The following is a 19378-nucleotide window of genomic DNA, read 5'->3' on the forward strand; positions in this document are numbered from 1 at the left end:
TTTTCGGGGTGCACGGGGTAGGGGCGGAGGCTCCTCTACTTTTCGTGGCTCCAGTCAATATCGTTCATTCAACACCTACAACGATAACAGACAGCGGGGTGCCTATCAATCTCAAACTCGACAATCCACCTCCAGGCCTTACCAAAGGAAATCCACTTATAGAGGTGGATCAAACACCAAAAAGCAGTGACTGCCTCAGACCCTTCCTTTTGCCGACCGTACATCTTGGAGGTCGCATCTCGAAATACTTTTACAAATGGTCTACAATCACCTCCGACCAATGGGTCCTGGCCGTTATATCCAAAGGACATACCCTGGAATTCACAAAATTTCCACCCAATCATCCACCTTCGGGGCCACCACCCCCTCATTTCAAGGACCTTCTGGCCCAGGTGAATTTAATGATCAAAAAAGGAGCCATCGAACTAGTGCCGCAAGGTCAACGCGGCAAGGGGTTCTATTCCCGCTTTTTCTTGGTCAAGAAGAAGTCGGGGGAATGGCGTCCAATATTGTATCTACGAGCTCTAAACAAATTTCTAATTTCAAAAACTTTTCAGATGTTAACCCTGATCCAAATTCTGAATTTTCTCAATCCAAGCGAGTTCTATTCCACAATCGACCTTCAGGACGCTTACTTCCATGTGCCAATCCACCCCAGACACAGGAAGTATCTCCGCTTCACGGTCGGACAGCTACACTTCCAATTCAAAGTCCTGCCATTCGGCCTCCGCTCGGCACCAAGGGTTTTTACCAAGATCTTGGCCCCCGTAGCTGCCTTCCTACGTCTCCAAGGTATCCAATTTTACCCATACCTGGACGACTGCCTCATCAAGGCAAGCACTTTTCACCAGACGGAGCAGCACACTCAAGTTTGCGTCTCCCTTTTCCACGCCTTGGGGCTTTCAATCAATTGCCAGAAGTCACACTTTCAACCTTCGCAACGCAGAAATTTTCTCGGGGCCTTGCTAGATTCTCGGCAGGGAAAAGTGTACGTTTCCCGGGAAAGACAGGACCGCATGTTAATGATGGTGCGCTCCCTCCAATCAAAACTGTCCGTTTCTGTCCGAATGTTCAAATCATTCCTTGGCATGGCATCCTCGTGCATCCACCTCATTCCAAATTGCAGATTGCACATGAGGACTCTCCAGGAGGAACTGGACAGGCAGTGGAAACAGGTGTCGGGGTCCTTCGAGGACAAGGTCCTTTTAACACCTCGCATACAGAAAGCGCTGGAGTGGTGGGCTCACCCTCCACACATATCTGCAGGCCGTTCATTCCAGGACGAACCCCCAACTCTGACGCTTACAACAGACGCGTCTCTCGAAGGCTGGGGAGCGCATCTCGACGGCATGTCTGTGAAAGGGAAGTGGACAGCAATACAACGAACTTGGCACATCAATCGTCTGGAACTCTTGGCGATTTTCTTAGCCCTCAAATCTTTCCAGAGGTTAGTGCGGGGACACACTTTGCTGGTGAGGACGGACAACACCACCAGCATGCACTACCTCAACAAGCAGGGCGGCACGAGGTCTCTTCCACTTTCTCAACTAGCACAAGAAATATGGGATCGGGCGATCCAACGTCAAATTCATCTCACAGCCATTCATGTGCCAGGTGTGGCCAATGTTCTGGCGGATTCACTCAGCCGAGCGTCATCAGACAATCACGAGTGGGAACTCAATCAGCCCACGGTCGAGTACATCTTCCGGCGGTGGGGCCAGCCACGGATGGATCTTTTCGCGACTGCTGTCAACAAGAAATGCCCACGCTTTGCAAGTCGGCATCCCCACAGAGAGTCGAGCGGGAATGCATTTTCGATCGATTGGTCGAACGATTTCATCTATGCTTTCCCTCCACTTCCTCTGATCCCTCGTTTGTTACACAGGATGAGGTTCCAACCTTGTCGCATCATCCTGATCGCACCCAAGTGGCCGAGACGTCCATGGTTCACGGACCTGCTCCTCTTCTCGCAGTCCGATCCGTTGCCACTCCATCCTCTGCCGCACCTCCTCACGATGCAGCAGGGACAAATTTGTCATCCGGATCCAGCATACCTTCAACTCCATGCCTGGAACCTGAGTACAATGAATTTGCACGATTAACTATTGACAAGGACTGCAGGGAGGTGTTAGCGCGGGCTCGCGCTCCCTCCACCATAAAAACGTACCAACTCAAGTGGAAACGTTTCTGTGTCTGGTGCCGCACCAAGGATTTGGACCCAATGACTGCAAAACCTGAACAAATTTTACCTTTCTTTTTATCCCTGGCAAAATCAGGTCTGTCCCACTCAACTCTTAAAGTGTTTCTGGCGGCGATTTCCCGTTTCCGCCATGATGGTTCCACATCTTTATGTTCTTCAAGGATCATTAAACAATTTTACAAGGGCCTTTTTAGGATGTTTCCACCTATCCGTCGCCCTCCGCCTGCCTGGCGTTTGAATTTGGTCTTGTCTCAACTACTTCTACCACCATTTGAACCTATTCACTCGGCAACTCTTAAATTTCTCACGTGGAAAGTTGCTCTTTTACTCGCCTTAACGTCCTCAAGACGTGTCAGTGACATCCAGGCGTTTACCATACAGCCTCCTTTCCTAAAATTCTCCAAAGAAGCTGTGACATTACGAACTAATCCTAAGTTCATCCCGAAGGTTCCCAGTGACTTTCATCTCAACGAACCTGTAATTCTGAAAACTTTCTTTCCTGCTCCGCAAACTCCAGCTGAGCGGTCATTGCATTCATTAGATTTGAAACGTTGTCTCAAATTCTACATTCAACGAACTGCACCTATCAGAAAATCTGATCAATTGTTTGTGGCATATGGTCCAACTTGCAAAGGACAACCTGTTACCAAGCAGACTATAACCAGGTGGATCTCCTCTACCATATCCTTCTGCCACCAACGGGCTGGAAAGCCCCTTCCTGCTCCTGTTCGAGCTCATTCAACTAGAGCAGTGTCTACTTCGGCTGCCCTTTTTGCGGGGGTACCCTTACGCCAGATCTGCAGAGCTGCTACTTGGTCGAGCAGCCATACTTTTACTAAGCACTACTGCCTGCAATCAACAGACGCCGCGGATGCGGCAGTGGGTCAAGCGGTGCTGCGGAATCTTTTCCAGTAAAGGTGAGCCTCTGTTGCTACCCACCTCCAGTCATAAAGGTTTTGTTTTCTAGTAATAATGTTTTGGTATTTATTGCTTATTACCATATATATTTACCTTCTTTGCTTGATGTATTACCTTTATGACTTATGTGATCATTTACTGCTTTCTACTCTATTCAAGCATGTGAATCTATGAAAGACACCCCTAATACTGGAGAAGAACTATAGTTACTTACCTGTAAACTGTGGTTCTCCAGTATTGGTGTCTTTCATAGATTCACATGCGACCCTCCCATCCTCCCCTCAGAGGCTCTCTTCTCCTCAGGCACTTTTACTTACTCTGTGCTACGAAAATCTGAGGACTTGGGCTTCTGAGGAGAAGGTTCTAGAGGAGGCTACAGCCTGATTGGCTGGAATGTGATCCAACACATAATGACTCTGATATGCTACTAAAGTGAGTTCTCCCTTAGGCTTTTCAATGGGCCTATTGTGTTCTATGGTACTTTTGGAATTTACAATTTACTGCACTATATGTATGTATATTTTATTAGTTATATTTTCATGTATACATGCATATATACTGCTATTTTATGTACCGTGGGACTCCCACTTCGACGACGGGGGATATTCAAGCATGTGAATCTATGAAAGACACCAATACTGGAGAACCACAGTTTACAGGTAAGTAACTATAGTTCTTCGTTTTTCTGGAAGGACTGGGGGACTGGGGCAGTCTGTTACCTTCTAGGTTCACCTATGGGTCATCCATGCTAGAAGTATCTGAGTGGCTGTGGCATGCACGTAATAGCAAGGAAAGAAGTGCCAATGTCGGTTTAGTCACATGCTGAGTCAGTCTGCCTGGGCAACCATTGGGGCTGCCGTAGTCATTCACATTGTTAGGCTGGGAGACAGTTAATAATTACCTAATCAGTCAGTATTCGTGTCGAGGCAGAAACATGCAATCAGTTACAAAACATGCTTGCTGGTGTCACAAGAAAGAAGGGTAGACTGTCAGATTCAGTAACATGTTAGATTGATGACTAGAGTTTAACATTGGTAGGCATAGTCAGTCATCTGTTTTCCCTTTCATTATAGAAGCTTGAAGGTGTGAGGTGGCATCAGTAACATATGATGTCAAAGTGTGTGCAGCTAGAGGTTTGGCAAGGTTTCCCCTTGCTAGGTCAATAATAATATATACTACTATAATAAAGGAAGAACTTTCAGCCTTTGAGGCGGGTAAACTCGGGAACCACAGCGCCAATCCACACACCCGATACACCGTTGGAATCGTCAGGGTGTGTAGATGGTTATAGGCTATATAAATTTAAAAAAAAAACGTTATTTAAAAAATTTACAGTAAAAAAAAAGTAGTCCCTCCGAAGTAGCGCCGGCCGCGACGTGCGTGCTCACGTAGGAGCGCGGGGAGGAGCGGCGTCCAGGAGCGTGACGAGGAGCGGCGGACATGGCGCGGGGGAGGAGCGCTGACGCGAGGAGCAGCGGACAGGCCAGCGGCGGTGCGAGCAGCGGACAGGCGGGAGGAGCGGCGGCTGAGGTAAGGGGACCCATGTCGGGGCAGGCGGGGGACGGGCTGGGCGGGGGCCCGGGCTGCAGGAGAAAAGAGAAGGATCATGTGTTTTTATGGCGAAACAGCAATCATTAACACACCTCTAGGCCAAAAAGATTAGCTATGATGTAAGCTTTCCCAGCCAATGTACACTCTGTAGAACGGATTGGTCAGCTGTACACCTCTGCAAAGAAGAACAGACATATTTAAAGCAGTATATCAGCAGCGGACAGGCGGGAGGAGCGGCGGCTGAGGTAAAGGGGCCCATGTCGGGACAGGCGGGGGTCGGGGCAGGCGAGGGTCGGGGCAGGCGGGGGACGGGCCGGGCGGGGGCCGGGCTGCTGGACAATGTCAGGGCGGGGGTCGGGGAAGCCTGTTCCTCCCGGACAACGTCGGGACGGGCTGCTAGTAATAATAATAATCCACATTTGTAAAGCACGAACACTCACCCGTAAGGATCTCTAGGCGCTGGGGACCGTCGGGAAGATTAAGCAAACTATTGCCCAGAGTTACATGGTGCTGGGCTAATCGAACCGTGATCCCCAGATTCCAGCGTCAGTCGCCCTGGCCGCGGCATCACACCTCTTCCTACCAATCACTCCTTGATTTGTGCCAGGGCTTGGGTACAGTCAGTTGCATTTTAAGTAGGTGCTTCTTTAAAGTTTGATGAGCTTGGGTCGAACCAGTTATATTTCAGTTAAGCATCTCTGTTGGTTGGATGATCTGGGGCAAGGTTATTCCCCAGGCAGATGAGTGCCTCAGAAAGGAGTGTGTGGTGTCAGGCCAGAATGTTACAACCGGTGCACTCTGAGGATAGAGAGAAAGGTGTGGGTGTTTTACAATGGATCATGAAGAAGTTGTTGTGCCTGTGTAGACCACTTCTCTGTATATTGAACAGCTGTACGCTCTTACATGCAAAAATATTCCTTTCCGAATCTGTCACGAATTTACTTAAAGGTACTGCATTGTTTTTCAAAGTGTTCACTAGCAACATTATCTTTGTATGGACTCTTGATACTGCTAGTGAAAATGATTTTGCTTATGTAGCACTTGGCTTGTTTATCCCCCTCCCGCCCACCCCCACCCGCCGAACAGTTTATACAGCTTTCTGGGTGCACAAAAGAATATTTGATTAATTTTCTAGTCTTTCCTAATGTGCTGTTGTTGCTTGATTTTATTAGAAGTGTGGATGTTCTGGTAGGTTAGACACCTCTTATTTTTGCACAGCATTGTCAGGTTAGACAATTCTTTTATTTGACAGCATTGTTCCCTTCTCCATTGTATGTGTGTGTAATCTACTTCTAGCTATAAATCATTTGACACTGGCTGGTTGTCAATTAAGGGGGGATGTCTGGAAAGACCTCTTCGAATTGTTTATCTTGCTGTAGAATAGGTGGTAATTTCCTAGCAATCTTGTGTGGGGGCTCTAAATGTGGGTTGTACGTGACGATAAGTGGGACTATCTTGGGCCTCTCTTTCTTCATATTCTGAGAGGCTGCTCCAGGTGATCATTGTTTCTCTGTGCATTTGGTTATCCTCAATTATGTGGTTTTACCTGTGGTTTTTAAAGTCAGGTCTCAGATTTTTTGTGTTTTCGTCCCTCTCTGATGTGACTTCAGCATATCTGGTTGTATCATAAATCCTGGCTGAATAATGTGGCATGCTACAGGTGCCAGATTGTGTTCTTCAGAGAGCTGTCTGTTGGTTTGAAAAATACTGTGTTGCGTAGCCACTTGTATTTTATGGTGATGGTTGTTTCTAAGAAATGTCAAATCTTCTGCAGAACTGTATGGGCTCCTGTTATCCCAAAGTCCACATCAGAAGATTATCAATTTATTGCAGGCATCTTAATGTTTTGCAGTCGCAGGTGTCATGGAAGTCAGTGTCCAGATGAGCCACAAAGAGGTTTGCACGTCGAGAGTCCATCCATGTACACACAGTCAGACTGCGTTATGGCACTTCCGAATGGTAAATAGTTGTGGGTCAGGTTGAATTCTGCACTGCCTCTGGCAGCCTTTGTTACAAATGGCTTCAAGTTGTTTAATACCCAGCCAGAGATGTTCTAAGCTAGCATACCTGATAGATGGATGATCAAGTGCCCAGTGTACCTTTGGAAACCCTCCTAACAACTGGGTTCTTTGATATAAGGCTCCTAATCTTTTCCCCTGTCAATATGCATATAAAATAGTAGAGGGAAGCTCTGACTGTGCACAGGAAATTACAGAGACAAGCTCAGGATGTGCCTCATTAGGAAAAGATTGAGCCGCGTGCTACCTGCTCATCGGTAGAGAAGTGTTATCTCTAGCACTGACAGTGCACACATGGCAAGATAAACTGAGGCTTCCTCTGACAGCACAGATGGAGAATGATTGACAAGTGCTGTTTCTGCGCGACAGATAGGCAAACTGACATAGCACAGACACAGAAACAATCATGAAAACAAACTTTGAAGTGAGACACAGATAAAGGATCACTGGAGGAAGTTCTGAATGTACACAAAGAATTTTTACGACAAGCTATGAGTGTACATATACAGATACCCTCTATGGTAGACTCTGATTGTGCACAAACTCAAGGAGACTGACTGAGCTCTGACAGTGCAAATAGACAGTCGCTGAGACATTCTCAGGGGCGCAGCCGGATCAGAACGGCGCATGTACTATTTTGTTGTATGACTCCTCTGAATTTGAGATAAGTTATCAAACAACCCCCAGGGATGTAAAGTCATCTTATGCCATCCCTTGGAGAAAGTTTCTGCACGCCTGCATGCCTCTGTGCTACAGATGTTCACGTATCACATTCTGAAGGCCTTGCTTAGTTTGTGAATTGCATGACGTGTATACTCAATTCTGTATGTATGTCATAATTATTTTCTTCCTTTTCTACAGTGGAGAGTTTGTACACAGCTTTGCGGAATATCGACAGGAGTGAAATTGTGAACATGCTGGAAGGATCAAGGCGCCAGAGTCGTTGTCTGAAAGGTGACCGCCGATACAATGAACGGGACTATTCTCTTTCGCCATCACAGATGAATGGTATGTTTCTTTTATGTCAGGCAATCAGAAGCGTTGCATGCGCTCAGTCATGTGGAAGAACTGGGGAAGGAGTATTGCATCACTCTCAGCTAACATATCACCTACCATAGTCCACTCTGACCTCCAGGCTGTGCCTTACCTCCAAGCTCTGCCTGAGCCCTACCTCTGCCTTAACGCTATAGTTTGTCTGACCTTAAGTGTCAGCCTGGGATCAGCTTTAACCATTACCCTTAACATCTTGCCTGACCTCCATTGTCAGGGCACACCTACTGGATCTTTTACCTCCATCCAACCTCTGCTTGACCTACCACTGCTTGCCCTCCAATGTCTGCAAGACCCACATCTGCTTGACCCCCTGCTTCTACCTGACTTTAAACGTCAACCTAACCACCGACCACTAAGTACTCTCACCTGTCCCTGACCTCCAGCCTCAGCCTGCACTTTAATATCTGCTTGACCCCCTAACTGAATGTACGCTACCCTTCAGCCGATACCAGACCGTCAACTACTTTTCTGATTCTTCAGTCTCTGCCAGGCCTTAACCTGACTTCTGAATGTTGTCACTGGCTAGCAACATATGCTCTATCCTTCATCCTCAAGGTCACCTAATCTCGACTTTCTGCCTGAACTTCAACATCTTCCTGACCTTCAACCACTGCATATCTCCGATTAAACCCAACTTCTGCCATGAGTCACAAGGGAATCTGAGCTTTGCTTGACATTCAACCTTTACATCACCACAAAATTCCAAACTATTTCACCACTCTCATCATCTCAAATCCTTACAAATAACTTCTGATCTTAATGGTACACGTACAGCTATCATAATCTAGAAGCCTTGCCCCCTTTCAATCTTTCCTTTTGCCCAAGAGTAAGTTGACCTGTGCCGTGATATTGAGCTTCAGTGTCATTTTCATCTCCAGCCTGAAGGGCACTCTTTCCACTTAGAGGTGCTCTGATCTCCGACTTGTCCTCCAGCTTCTATGGCACAGTTATGTCTAGCCTCGAAGCCTGCTAACATTTGATGTAACCACTGAAATCGGGCTGACCTCAAGGACCCTCTGTCTTTTGTGATGCTCTCCAGGCCCAAGGCTACTTTTACCGCTGCTATGATGACCATCCACAAAGTCACTGTCACCTTGAACTTGAATAGCACTTGAACCTCAAACATAACTATAGTCTCCAAGTAAAGCCACTTCACAAATACTGTCACAACTTTTAAACTCAATGGGGCGTTGATCTGTGCCATGATCTAATCCCTTTACCTGAAATGTAATGTCTGCCACAGCTTTTGTGGCAATTTCACCTCTCTTGTCACACACAGTCCGAAATACAATCTGACATCTTCCATGCCCTCTAACATCAGTCTGACCTCCAATTTCATGGACACCATTGACTTCTGGCATTACCTTCAGTGTCAAGAGCAGCCATTTCACCTCTACCATGGCCTCTAATCTGAAGAATATTTTGACCTATGGCAAAAACCTCAAACATATGCCACAATTTCTGAACTTTGAACTCTGGGTTGACCTCCTACGTCTTTTCTCAACAGTAGTTTGATCACTCCCTTCACATCAATCCTCAAAGCAGTCTGATTCTGGCAGATTTCCAAATGTGAAGGAAGTATGACTTCTCGAATTGTATGCAACTCAGAGGCGTCCGCTTCTTGAGTATGTTGAAAGACTACACGAAACAATTTGGCTGTGCACATGTTTCAGATGATACACACATCTATCTCCATGACTCCATGGCTTTTATCAATTGGATAAAAGCCAGGATTTATGTGTAGATAGCGCAGTCCACACTTAGGCCCTCATTACGAAGATGTGTAATTTCACCCAGAACATTAACTCTGGATCAAATAACATACTTTGCATTTATGGCAGTTTTCGGATCATCATTATTGGACCTGAAATCTACCGACCTGATAATTACGGCCCGGTGAAGAAAGGGCCTCTCAGAGATGTGGCAGGGGCTGGAGCTGCTGCAAGCAACACAACTTTGCAACCCCACCCCCACCCTCCTCCCCCAACACAATTACTGCAGCAGTCCAGGGAGAGCAGTTAATGCTTACACGAGGACTGGAACAAGCTTGCCCTCCACTCCAGCCATGCCATTCAACACCCACACCAGCAGACCCACTGACATAATTTTCTACCTGCAGGCAGAAACGGTCAGTGTTTTTTCACCTAGAGTTTTTTCAGGAAAAGCCCAGTAAATCTGGGTGCGAGTAGTTATTCTCAGTTTTGGGGGGGAAAACCTCGTAATGGCCGTGCTTTGCAATGGAGATTCCAGCAAGTAAACTAAATTCCTTCTCTCCTATATCTTATATCTCTGCTGCAAAGTCCGGCCAACCGAGGGCCTTAGTGTTTCTTCACAGTACATCCATTATTTCACGAGTGAGTCTGCAGAAAGTATGTATGCATTATACTTTGCGCGTGTAAATATGTTAAGAGCTATATATAACTTTATATGTCTGCATATGCAGACTGCTCTTGTACCCACAAGTGGTGCATGTACATACACCACTACATGTGCTTGCATGTGCAGACAGGATATACTTCATGCTAAGTATGCATGTGCACAGAGGCTATAGTTCATGTTGTTTGTGCACATCTGCAGACAAGAATTAGTTATTTTAGGGTACTTTTACAATGGCCCGCAGCAAAGTAAATTACAAAGTATAAAACTTATGTCAAATATATTGGTTACTGCCAGGATGTGGCACAAGGCATGTTTATGCATGTGACATCAGGATATACCTCATGCTGTGTATGCATGTGCAGGGAGGGTATACCTCACGTCATGTGTGTCAAAGTGCAGACAGGATTTATTTACTTTAAGGGACTTAAATAATGTTTTGGCAAAACAAAATGATGTACAAAGGACAAAACGTACTTCTATAATATGCATGTACTGCCATGATATGCCTCATATCGTGTGTATGCATGTTCACGCAGGATATACACTATGTAGCGTGTGCATGTGCAGACTGAATATACGCCATGTCTGTTGTTGCAGACTTAACATATATCATGTCATTTATAAATAAGCAGACAGGACATATGTTGTGTGTGCATTTGCAGACTGCATATATATATACACCTTGCTAACTGTGCGTTCAGGTGCAGACTGATATTGCTTACCTTACTTGTGCATGCGCAGATAGATATAGCTCACAATGCTCTCAAACCCTAGCATGTCTCCAGATCTCTGTAATGATAGTTATTTGTGATACATACTTTTGTCTGAGCCTCTAAATAGTCCAAGTAGATGGGAGCAAAGAGTAAAATCCTACAAGTTCCCCATCATGAGATCTTGATATTCATATGAGATTATGCAGATATTTCCATCAAGAGGTTTCAACTTCAGATGTTCCTTCAACATCTAGCCCTTCACTGGTGATGAAGGACTTCTATGTCTCTAAATCAGGAAGACCCACAGCCTGCGAATGAGTCAGAAGAGAGGAATGAACCTCACAAGCAAGTCTCTGTCTTACCTCACATCCCCTTCTAAATCAGGGGTCCATCCTTCTTAGATCGGAGGGCAACTAAAGAAAGGGGATATTGAACTTGCGTCTTGAGTTTCTGAGGAGCGCCACCCAAGGTGAATGTCCCACTCCAGAAACTCTTTCACGGTGAGAAAAAGAACTTACTCAAAGCTTCACAGTCCTCAGACTGGTAGAAGAATACCTGATGGGCATACAAAGCTATCTTCAGAAGGGTATGGGTACTCTACGTTCCCAGTACTTTCTTCAAAACGTTTCAAATAGGCTATGTCTCTAACTTCAATCATGTTTTAAACATTACCACTGGGAAGCTAAACAGACACTACTGTCCCTCAAGTGCAGGCATGTGCTATATGTGAAACTCTGCAAGTTTCCTATGCATTCTCTGGTGTCTCTAGGACTGGTAGTCTGGGATTCAAATGTGGAGCTTTCCCTTTATCTTGCCTCAGCAAAACCTTTCTGAACAAATCAAGAAAAAGAGTGTTGTTTCATAGGAGCAGTAAAAAGACATTTAAGGCCACCAAAGATCAAATGCATGTGCACTCTCTACCTTTAGTGAGAAAACAAAGAGGCATGGAGGAGCCGGTAGTTGCAGCCCCACCTCATAAGCCAGAACTGTAAACAAATAGATGACAAATGAATAGCTCAGAATGTGGGCTTTGTAAAAGAACTATCCTCAACTGTAGCACTGAGGGTGGATGTAGCAACTAAGCTCCCAGTATGTGTATTTCCATGTTCCCATTGTGAAGATGCGCACTATTGAGAGTATAAGAATGGTGTACAGTGTGCTTTCACTCAGTCTGAACTCTGCACTAGGGGCCTTCTCTGATTGCATGGCACTGGTTGCAGCTTACTTGAGACGAACAAGACCTTTTCTCTATTCATACTTGGACAAATGGCTCCTAAAAGACAATTTATTGTACTAATGTAATACATGATCAGATAATGCCCATGTTCCTGCAAAATCAAAAGAAGAAAATGATCAAGAATGCTCCTTTGTTAAGCAACTTGAATGATGTGTCCACATAAACCTTCTGACTATGTAAGGAATGTGGCCTCAAGAGAATAAGAGGAATCATAACCCCAACAGCCTGCTGAAACTGAGGCTCATTCCTTTATTCCTGACCTAATTTTGACAACCTCAAGTTAAAAGCAGTCATTGGAAATGCAACACAAAACTCAACACTGTAATTTCTCAACAAATAATAAGCAATAATGTCCAGAACTATCCTAAACGAAGCTCAAATGGTTTGGCAATAGCTTTTGGAATGGAACTTGCAGACCCCGTCAGTCCATCATCAAGGTGTGCAAAATGTGAATGCAGACTGACTGCAAAGATTTATTGGTCAAGAATGGAGAGTCAGTTGTCATCTGCTAACAAGCATCTTCATTCAGTCAGAGACCCTTCTTTTGAAGTGGTTATGCATTCGGCAATGAGAGTTTTGTTTGCTTTCAAATTGATGGGATTTTAAGATTGGTGTCTAGATAAGCATGTTGAAGCAAAGTATCCGTCCTCTAGAGCATACAGTGCTAATATATTACCATAAGGCTGCCCTATTGAGCAGAACATTTCCACTAGGCATTCTATGTAGTTTTTCCAAATCGACTGGCTCTCTATTTGAACTTATGCATACATCTAACCTTGGTTGGTAGCATTCTTAGTGGTTGTTTTATGCTGATAAAACAACAGCCTCTGTTCATTTCTGCAATGGTGAGATTCAATAATAATAATGTTTTCCTGAGAACCCACTCTTCTTCCCTTCCAAACAGTTTTTCTGGTTCACATATAAAACCTGTGGTTTCTCTATTAACGTTTTGCTTAATATTTCCGTGTTCATGGAAAGGTCTCATTACACCCTTGCTTTATGAATGTATTTTTAGTTATCGTTCAACATAGCTAGTGGCCCATTTGAAAGCACTATAGGAAAGGTGGATATAAACCTGAAGTGCAGATAAGTTTCACAGGCCCGGGCCACTTGACAAACAGCTACAGGTTCCTCCCCACAATCCACAGGTCCCTAGACTCTCTTCAAGACCCTAAAGTCCGCAGAACAAGAACCGCAAAGGACAGGACACACTTCTGTGTCAGTCGATTCCGAAAACACCACCAGGTCTTGAGCATTGAGAATACATCAATCCACTTCCAGGTGGCTGCAGCCTTTTTTGTCCAAGGGAGTTAGTTACAAGGTTGATTGGTTACTAATACTAATACACTAATATACTAAAATACTAATACATTATATTCTCTACTAATATACTAATTCATAATATATAATATACTAATACATGTGTACCAGGCAGTGAGCATTGAAAGTAGATCAAACCACTTCCAGGTGGCTGCAGCCTCTTTTGCCTGAGGAAGTTAGTTACAAGGTTGATTGATTACTAATACTAATACACTAATATACTAATACATTATATACTATACTAATATACAAATACACTAAAACATAATATACCAATATATAATACATAATATACTAATATATAGCACACTAATATACTGATACACCTGTACCAGGCTGTGCGGATTGAGAGTTGATCAAACCACTTCCAGTTGGCTGCAGTATTTTTTGATTGGTTACTAATACTTATATCATAATATACTAATATACTATACTAATATACTAATACATATTACACTAATATACTAATACACTAATATACTGATACACGTGTACCAGGCTGTGAGCATTGAGAGTAGATCCAACCACCTCCAGATGGCTGCAGTCTCTTTTATCCAAGGGTGTTCGTTACAAGGTCGATTGGTTACTATCCACCGTCAGGTTCCAATGTGGTTCTGAAGAATAGTGGCCCATACAGGGACATTTGAAGATTTAGAAACCTACACCGTTGTTCGAAACTTGTTCCACAGTTACCCCAAAGGATCTATGCTAGAACCTGGTTTCTTTAACAATGATCGGGTGCTTTTTCACGCTGGAGTTGCCTTGTGGCTGAAAAACTCACAGAAGCGCATCTGTCCAGACAACGCTGTCTAAGGCAGCTCTCATTCACGCCCTTAGCGCCCTCTCTTCTACAATCACCTCTATCTCAAGACGAAAGAAATTACAACAGGTACTTCCCAACAAGTGTCAAAAGTCTAGCCTGTCTACCCGATTTAAGTGGGCAGACAGGAAAATAAAATACACAGCATTTATAGCAAGCACAACAATTTCATCTTTAATGGGCCTCCATGGATGAGGGCCAGTGTTTCACATAATCGTTTGCACTTTCTCTTTTCCTAGCTAGCAATGTGAATTTCCTTGAACTAAGCTGCCTGAAAAATATGATAATGGTTATTTCTTCTAGAACCCTTAATTGGTAAAAGTTATGAAACATTCAGACTCCACCTATAGAAATGCATTTTTTATGAACATGACTAGGGGCATAATTTAGAGTTTGACGGATAGGATACTTGTCACAGATGTGACATAAGTCCTGGCCGCCATGTTACAAGCGTACTGGATATCCGTTACATTCCAGACGGAGTATCCCATCTGCCAAACTCTAAATCCGGCCCTAAGTTTCAAGAGCCACCATCAGGGCAGAAAAATGATTGTGTTCAAGAGACACATATTGGGTTCAGATTTATGAAGGCCTTGCGCCGCCGGTGCGTCACTTTTTCCCATGTTAAAAATGACGCACCGGCGGCGCAAGGCCTTCATAAATCTGCCCCATTGTCTAGCCAAATTGGCTGGATTTTGGCTGACACAAGTCAGATTCTGCAACATTTTCCATGGAGGAGAAAACGTACTATATTTTCCACTCCACAAATGATACAATTGTAGCCAGGATACTTGGGCCCACATGCATCAAGCATTTTTGTAGTCGCAAACGGTGCGATTCCTTAAAATCGGCCGTTTGCGAATGCAAAAGTGCTGTTTGGGATGCATCATGCCATTTTAGAAGTCGCATCTTATTTACGATTTCTAAAATTGCGTTAGCATATAAGAAATCGCAATTGTGCGATTTCTTAAATGCTATGCATCATTACAGAAAAATGTGCGATTTTTTAAATTGGAAGTGCAAATTACCACGAAGTTCAACTTCGTGGTAATTTGCGAAATTGTTTAAAAATGCACAAAAATGCATTTTTTAAACTGTTAAGCTACAGACACACATGTCCTTAGGACATGTGTGTATGTAACTTATGCTGAAAAGTACATTTCATGGGTGCAGGGGGGGGTCATTTTGACCCCCCTCTCCACCCTTGAAATGCATTGATGAATTGCAATTGCACATTGTGAATTCGCAATTCCCATTCATTCCTATGGGCATTTTGGCCCATAGGAATGAATGGGAATTGTGAATTCGCAATTGAAAATTTGCATTTTTTTTTGCAAATCGGTAAAAATAGCGATTTTTACCGAATTGCAAAAAAAAAGCAAAAATATTCATGCATAGGCTTTTGCGATTTCTAAATTGCGAATCGTTATTTTTCGCAATTTAGAACTCGCAAAAGCCGATATTGATGCATGTGGGCCTTGCTCTTTTAGGGTTAACAGGAAATCTGTTAACAGTATAGCGGAGAAGATGCAGTTTTAAAAACAGTTGTTTGTTTGGCAGGCTACGGAGACAACAGGCTAAACACACACAGTAAAAATAAACAGAGTCAAGAGACCACATAAGGGGCTCACTGGAAGGGGCGATGTAAGACAGGTCTCTGCCACGGTTTTGAGTTGACTGATGTCTTAAATAGTTAGCGAGCTGGAGCACGCTATTTTAGAACCTTAATTAAATGTTTGCTTGCTATAAGAACGTTCGAGGCATGTGCTGCATTTGGTAGGAAATGTAGTAGCATGTATGACAGTGCTAAAGTAAACAAGAGAATATATAACACATTACCACCTCCAGAAATCAGCTTTCATATTACGGAAGTTCAAGGTGTTTGCAGCAAGCATTGCTTTACAGAACACCAAGGATATGAAATAGCGGCACTCAAAAATGTTTTGTGATCTGGCTCAAGATATACAATCAAAGAAAACAAAATCATGAAACATGCACAGAAGTGGAATTCATCCCACATATGTTGTTGGAATTTTATTGCACAGAAGAGTCCAGAGAGAGATGTCTGCTTATCATGGGACTGTATATCTACTTTAGACGTATCTGCAATAAAGTGATTAGGGCATGTAGAAGTTGTTAAAAGGGACTCTATTGGCTCAGAGAGGCAGTGAAGAGCTTGGTGATGCTAGGGTGTGAGACCACAGGTCCATTTGTTAAGCTTGTGATAACTGGGAATCTGTATATTTCCTACTGTCAGGATGAATTTGCAGAGTGAAAAATGACAATATATCACATGCATGCTAATCTAAATTCAATTCAAATAGAAATAGGTTTGCCCAAAATTGTATATTAAAAGTGGAGAAGAGGAGATTGTTTTTGCCAGCTGTCTTTTGAATGCACTATTAATGTTAGGCCCCGAGAGAGACTCAAACATTGGGTGAGGATTGTAGTTTTGAAGTATTTACATTCTTTTGTACACCAGACTAGGTGCACTTCACCAGAGCACACCAGGAATCATCCGATTTGAGGAGGTGGGCAGGGAGTGACTTGGGGAATTCCAGTTTGTGTGAAGGGATGGAATGAAGGCTCTGTTCACTTGCAGTGAGCTTTCATTTGTGACCAATGTTTAGCACTGAGTGACTACAGATCAGCAATGTAACATGGTGCGTCTCACCATCTTCTCATGTGGCCATAGTGTAATTTTTAAGCATAGGATGTAATTGATCAAAATTAAAGTTGAGCACCTTCTTAAAGCACCTACTGAACTAGGGCTATGTTAGAGATATTGGGACATACCGTTTTGTAACTAAAGCTTATTGATTGTGAAGCTGTTCAAAGGATCTGAACACCTTAAGGGATTTGTATTCAATATTGTATTGTTAGTCGTTTGTTAGACCCCATTTGAGGGTGCACACAGCAGATGGGTTGAATGGGCCACAGCAGTGTGTTTGGGGTCATTTGCTTCTGATGTCCCTGGATCCTTATACCATAGCTCTGCAAACTGAGCCAAGTACAACAGTTCCGTACTTGACTATCAGAGTTGTGAGGGCGAATACTTGAAGGCTTCCCGAGAAGGTAGTGTGGAGGACAGGAACTCAGAACACAACAGTAATCTAGCAGACACAATAATATGCTCTCTACCCCGGTACTTTTCTCATAAAAAGAGAAGTTCTTTAAAAACACATCAAACCGTAATACTACACATAGTAATGAGGATCAGGTACCAGGTCCATCCAACGCTATTGTTTGCAACCAGTCATGAAGCCTCAGGATTGAACCAGAAATTCTAGACTACGAGTGCTAATTTCCACACTATTACAGAGATCCAGTACTATGGGTGTGGCTTCCAGACTCCTAAGAGGACGTGCTACTGTAGGAACACTCAGGCAAGATTTGCCTCCATATACGAGTACACATTTTCATTGGGTGGGTGAGTGTTCAGGGCAGGGGACCTGCAGGTTCAAATTGTATCTTCCTAAAGAGTTTCAGATTTGGGTCTGTAATTCTAGGGCAAAACACAGTCTCTTAGTCTTTAAACATGTCCTCCTCTTACCTATGTATGCAGAGTGCTGTTTGAAGTTGGTTCGGAGTTGTTGTGGTCAGCAGAGACCTTACTAGTCACACAGCAGAGAACACCAGCAGTGGCAGCAGGATCGCAGAGGCACTCCTGCTTCTCGAGTCAAGTCGGACTTGCAGTACAGCAGGCTGGGAGTTAGCAGTTTTCTTCCACTTGGCAGTTGGAACCCTCAGGGCGTCGTAGTAGTCCTTAGCTGCAGGAGCGATGTGTGGATGCACAGCTCATTGGCAGTAGCCAACAGGCCCCTCAGGTCACAGAGGAAATGCTGGGCAGCATGCTGTTACTTGAAGTTGATGTTGCTTCTTGTAGTTTGCCAAATAAACGACTTACAGAGGCCGGGTGACCCTTCAGAAGGAATACTCCCAAATGCATGTCGGCTTCTCCTGTGTCTTCCATGCACCAGGCAGACAAAAATACTTCTCCTTCTGGACAGTTTCTTCTTCAGCAAAGCCAGGCACATTCTTTCCCTCCCTGAGCTGTCAGATAGGCATGCTTCTAGGCTGTAGGTAGAGACACAGCTTCTCCAGCAAGTTGTGTAGACTTCATGTGATGTCCCCCACCTCTAGGAGACTGGCTGTTCTGTAGACACCAGCCCTGGTCACAAAGCATCTCTTGAAGTTCTTAGTGGAGTGTTCCCTTCCTTGATCAAGAAGAACTAAGGGGGTCATTATGATGACGGACAGACTTCGGTCTATCTGCCATCGTATCGTATTTGGGACCGCCCCCCTACAAGGCGGTGGTCCCACAGGGCAAATTAGGATGCAACTGCCACTGTGGTGGCCGCATTGCCCATGTTTTTTATTGGGGTGGCTGCTAGGTTCCGCAGCACCCGCCGCAAGACAAAACAGACACCCTACACATATCCCTGCACTACGTGGCAGGCACCATGCGGTGCCTGGCACATGGTACAGAGATATGTAGGGGGCACCGGCAGAAAGGGATATTGTAATCCCCACAACGGTGCCTGACAGTCACCATCAGTATTCTGGGGATTGAAGGTGGTCCGCCAGGTGGTCGGAATGCTTCCCACCATTTGGACAGTCTTGGTCGGTCTTTCCAACCACCAATACACCGCCCCCCATCGTAATGTGGGGGGCGGTGGCGGTCTCCCCATCCTAAACATCTCCTAAGAATTGAAAAAAAGTGGGGTGGTTTGGATCCTACATTATACTCATTTTCCAGACAAGAGATGTGAATCCACTGGCTAGGGTCCCAGAATTTGCTTGAGTTGGCTTTCTTTCAAATGTAATTTTCTGTGCAGACGCAGCCATTGTGCAAGGTGGTGGATGTTACAGCAGATGATGATGCGTCCAAGCAGAATTATCTAAAACATGAGAACAATGAAATGTGAAATCACTGCACTTGGCTGTCACCAGCCTTTCTGAAGTAGCAGTCGGTTCAAATTTCCATCTTTAACTGAAGAATCTGCTTCTTGTCCCCCTCTACCTTACAGTGCACTAAATGGCAGTGCTCAGGAAGGACTAATCAGAAAGCCCTTGCCTAATTTCTTAATGTAGCCCTTTCTCCATCCACCTTCACTTGTGTGCGTCTCCACCCTCTGTAATGTAGACAATACACTTCCACTGTCTAAG

At 44.4% G+C, this 19378-nt stretch overlaps 1 protein-coding gene across 3 annotated transcripts in view; it reads left to right on the forward strand.

Annotated features, from left to right (window-relative positions):
- The window catches only part of ANK1 (ankyrin 1), a 1318767-nt gene that overhangs the window by 1010854 nt on the left and 288535 nt on the right, over positions 1-19378 (forward strand). For all 3 annotated transcript variants that reach the window (XM_078666235.1, XM_078666236.1, XM_078666234.1), the window contains one exon: positions 7549-7695. In XM_078666235.1, the coding sequence (XP_078522361.1) occupies positions 7549-7695 (147 nt within the window). The remainder of the gene's footprint in view (positions 1-7548; positions 7696-19378) is intronic.

Source organism: Lissotriton helveticus, chromosome 11 (assembly GCF_964261635.1).
Source record: "Lissotriton helveticus chromosome 11, aLisHel1.1, whole genome shotgun sequence".
Lineage (NCBI taxonomy): Eukaryota > Metazoa > Chordata > Amphibia > Caudata > Salamandridae > Lissotriton > Lissotriton helveticus.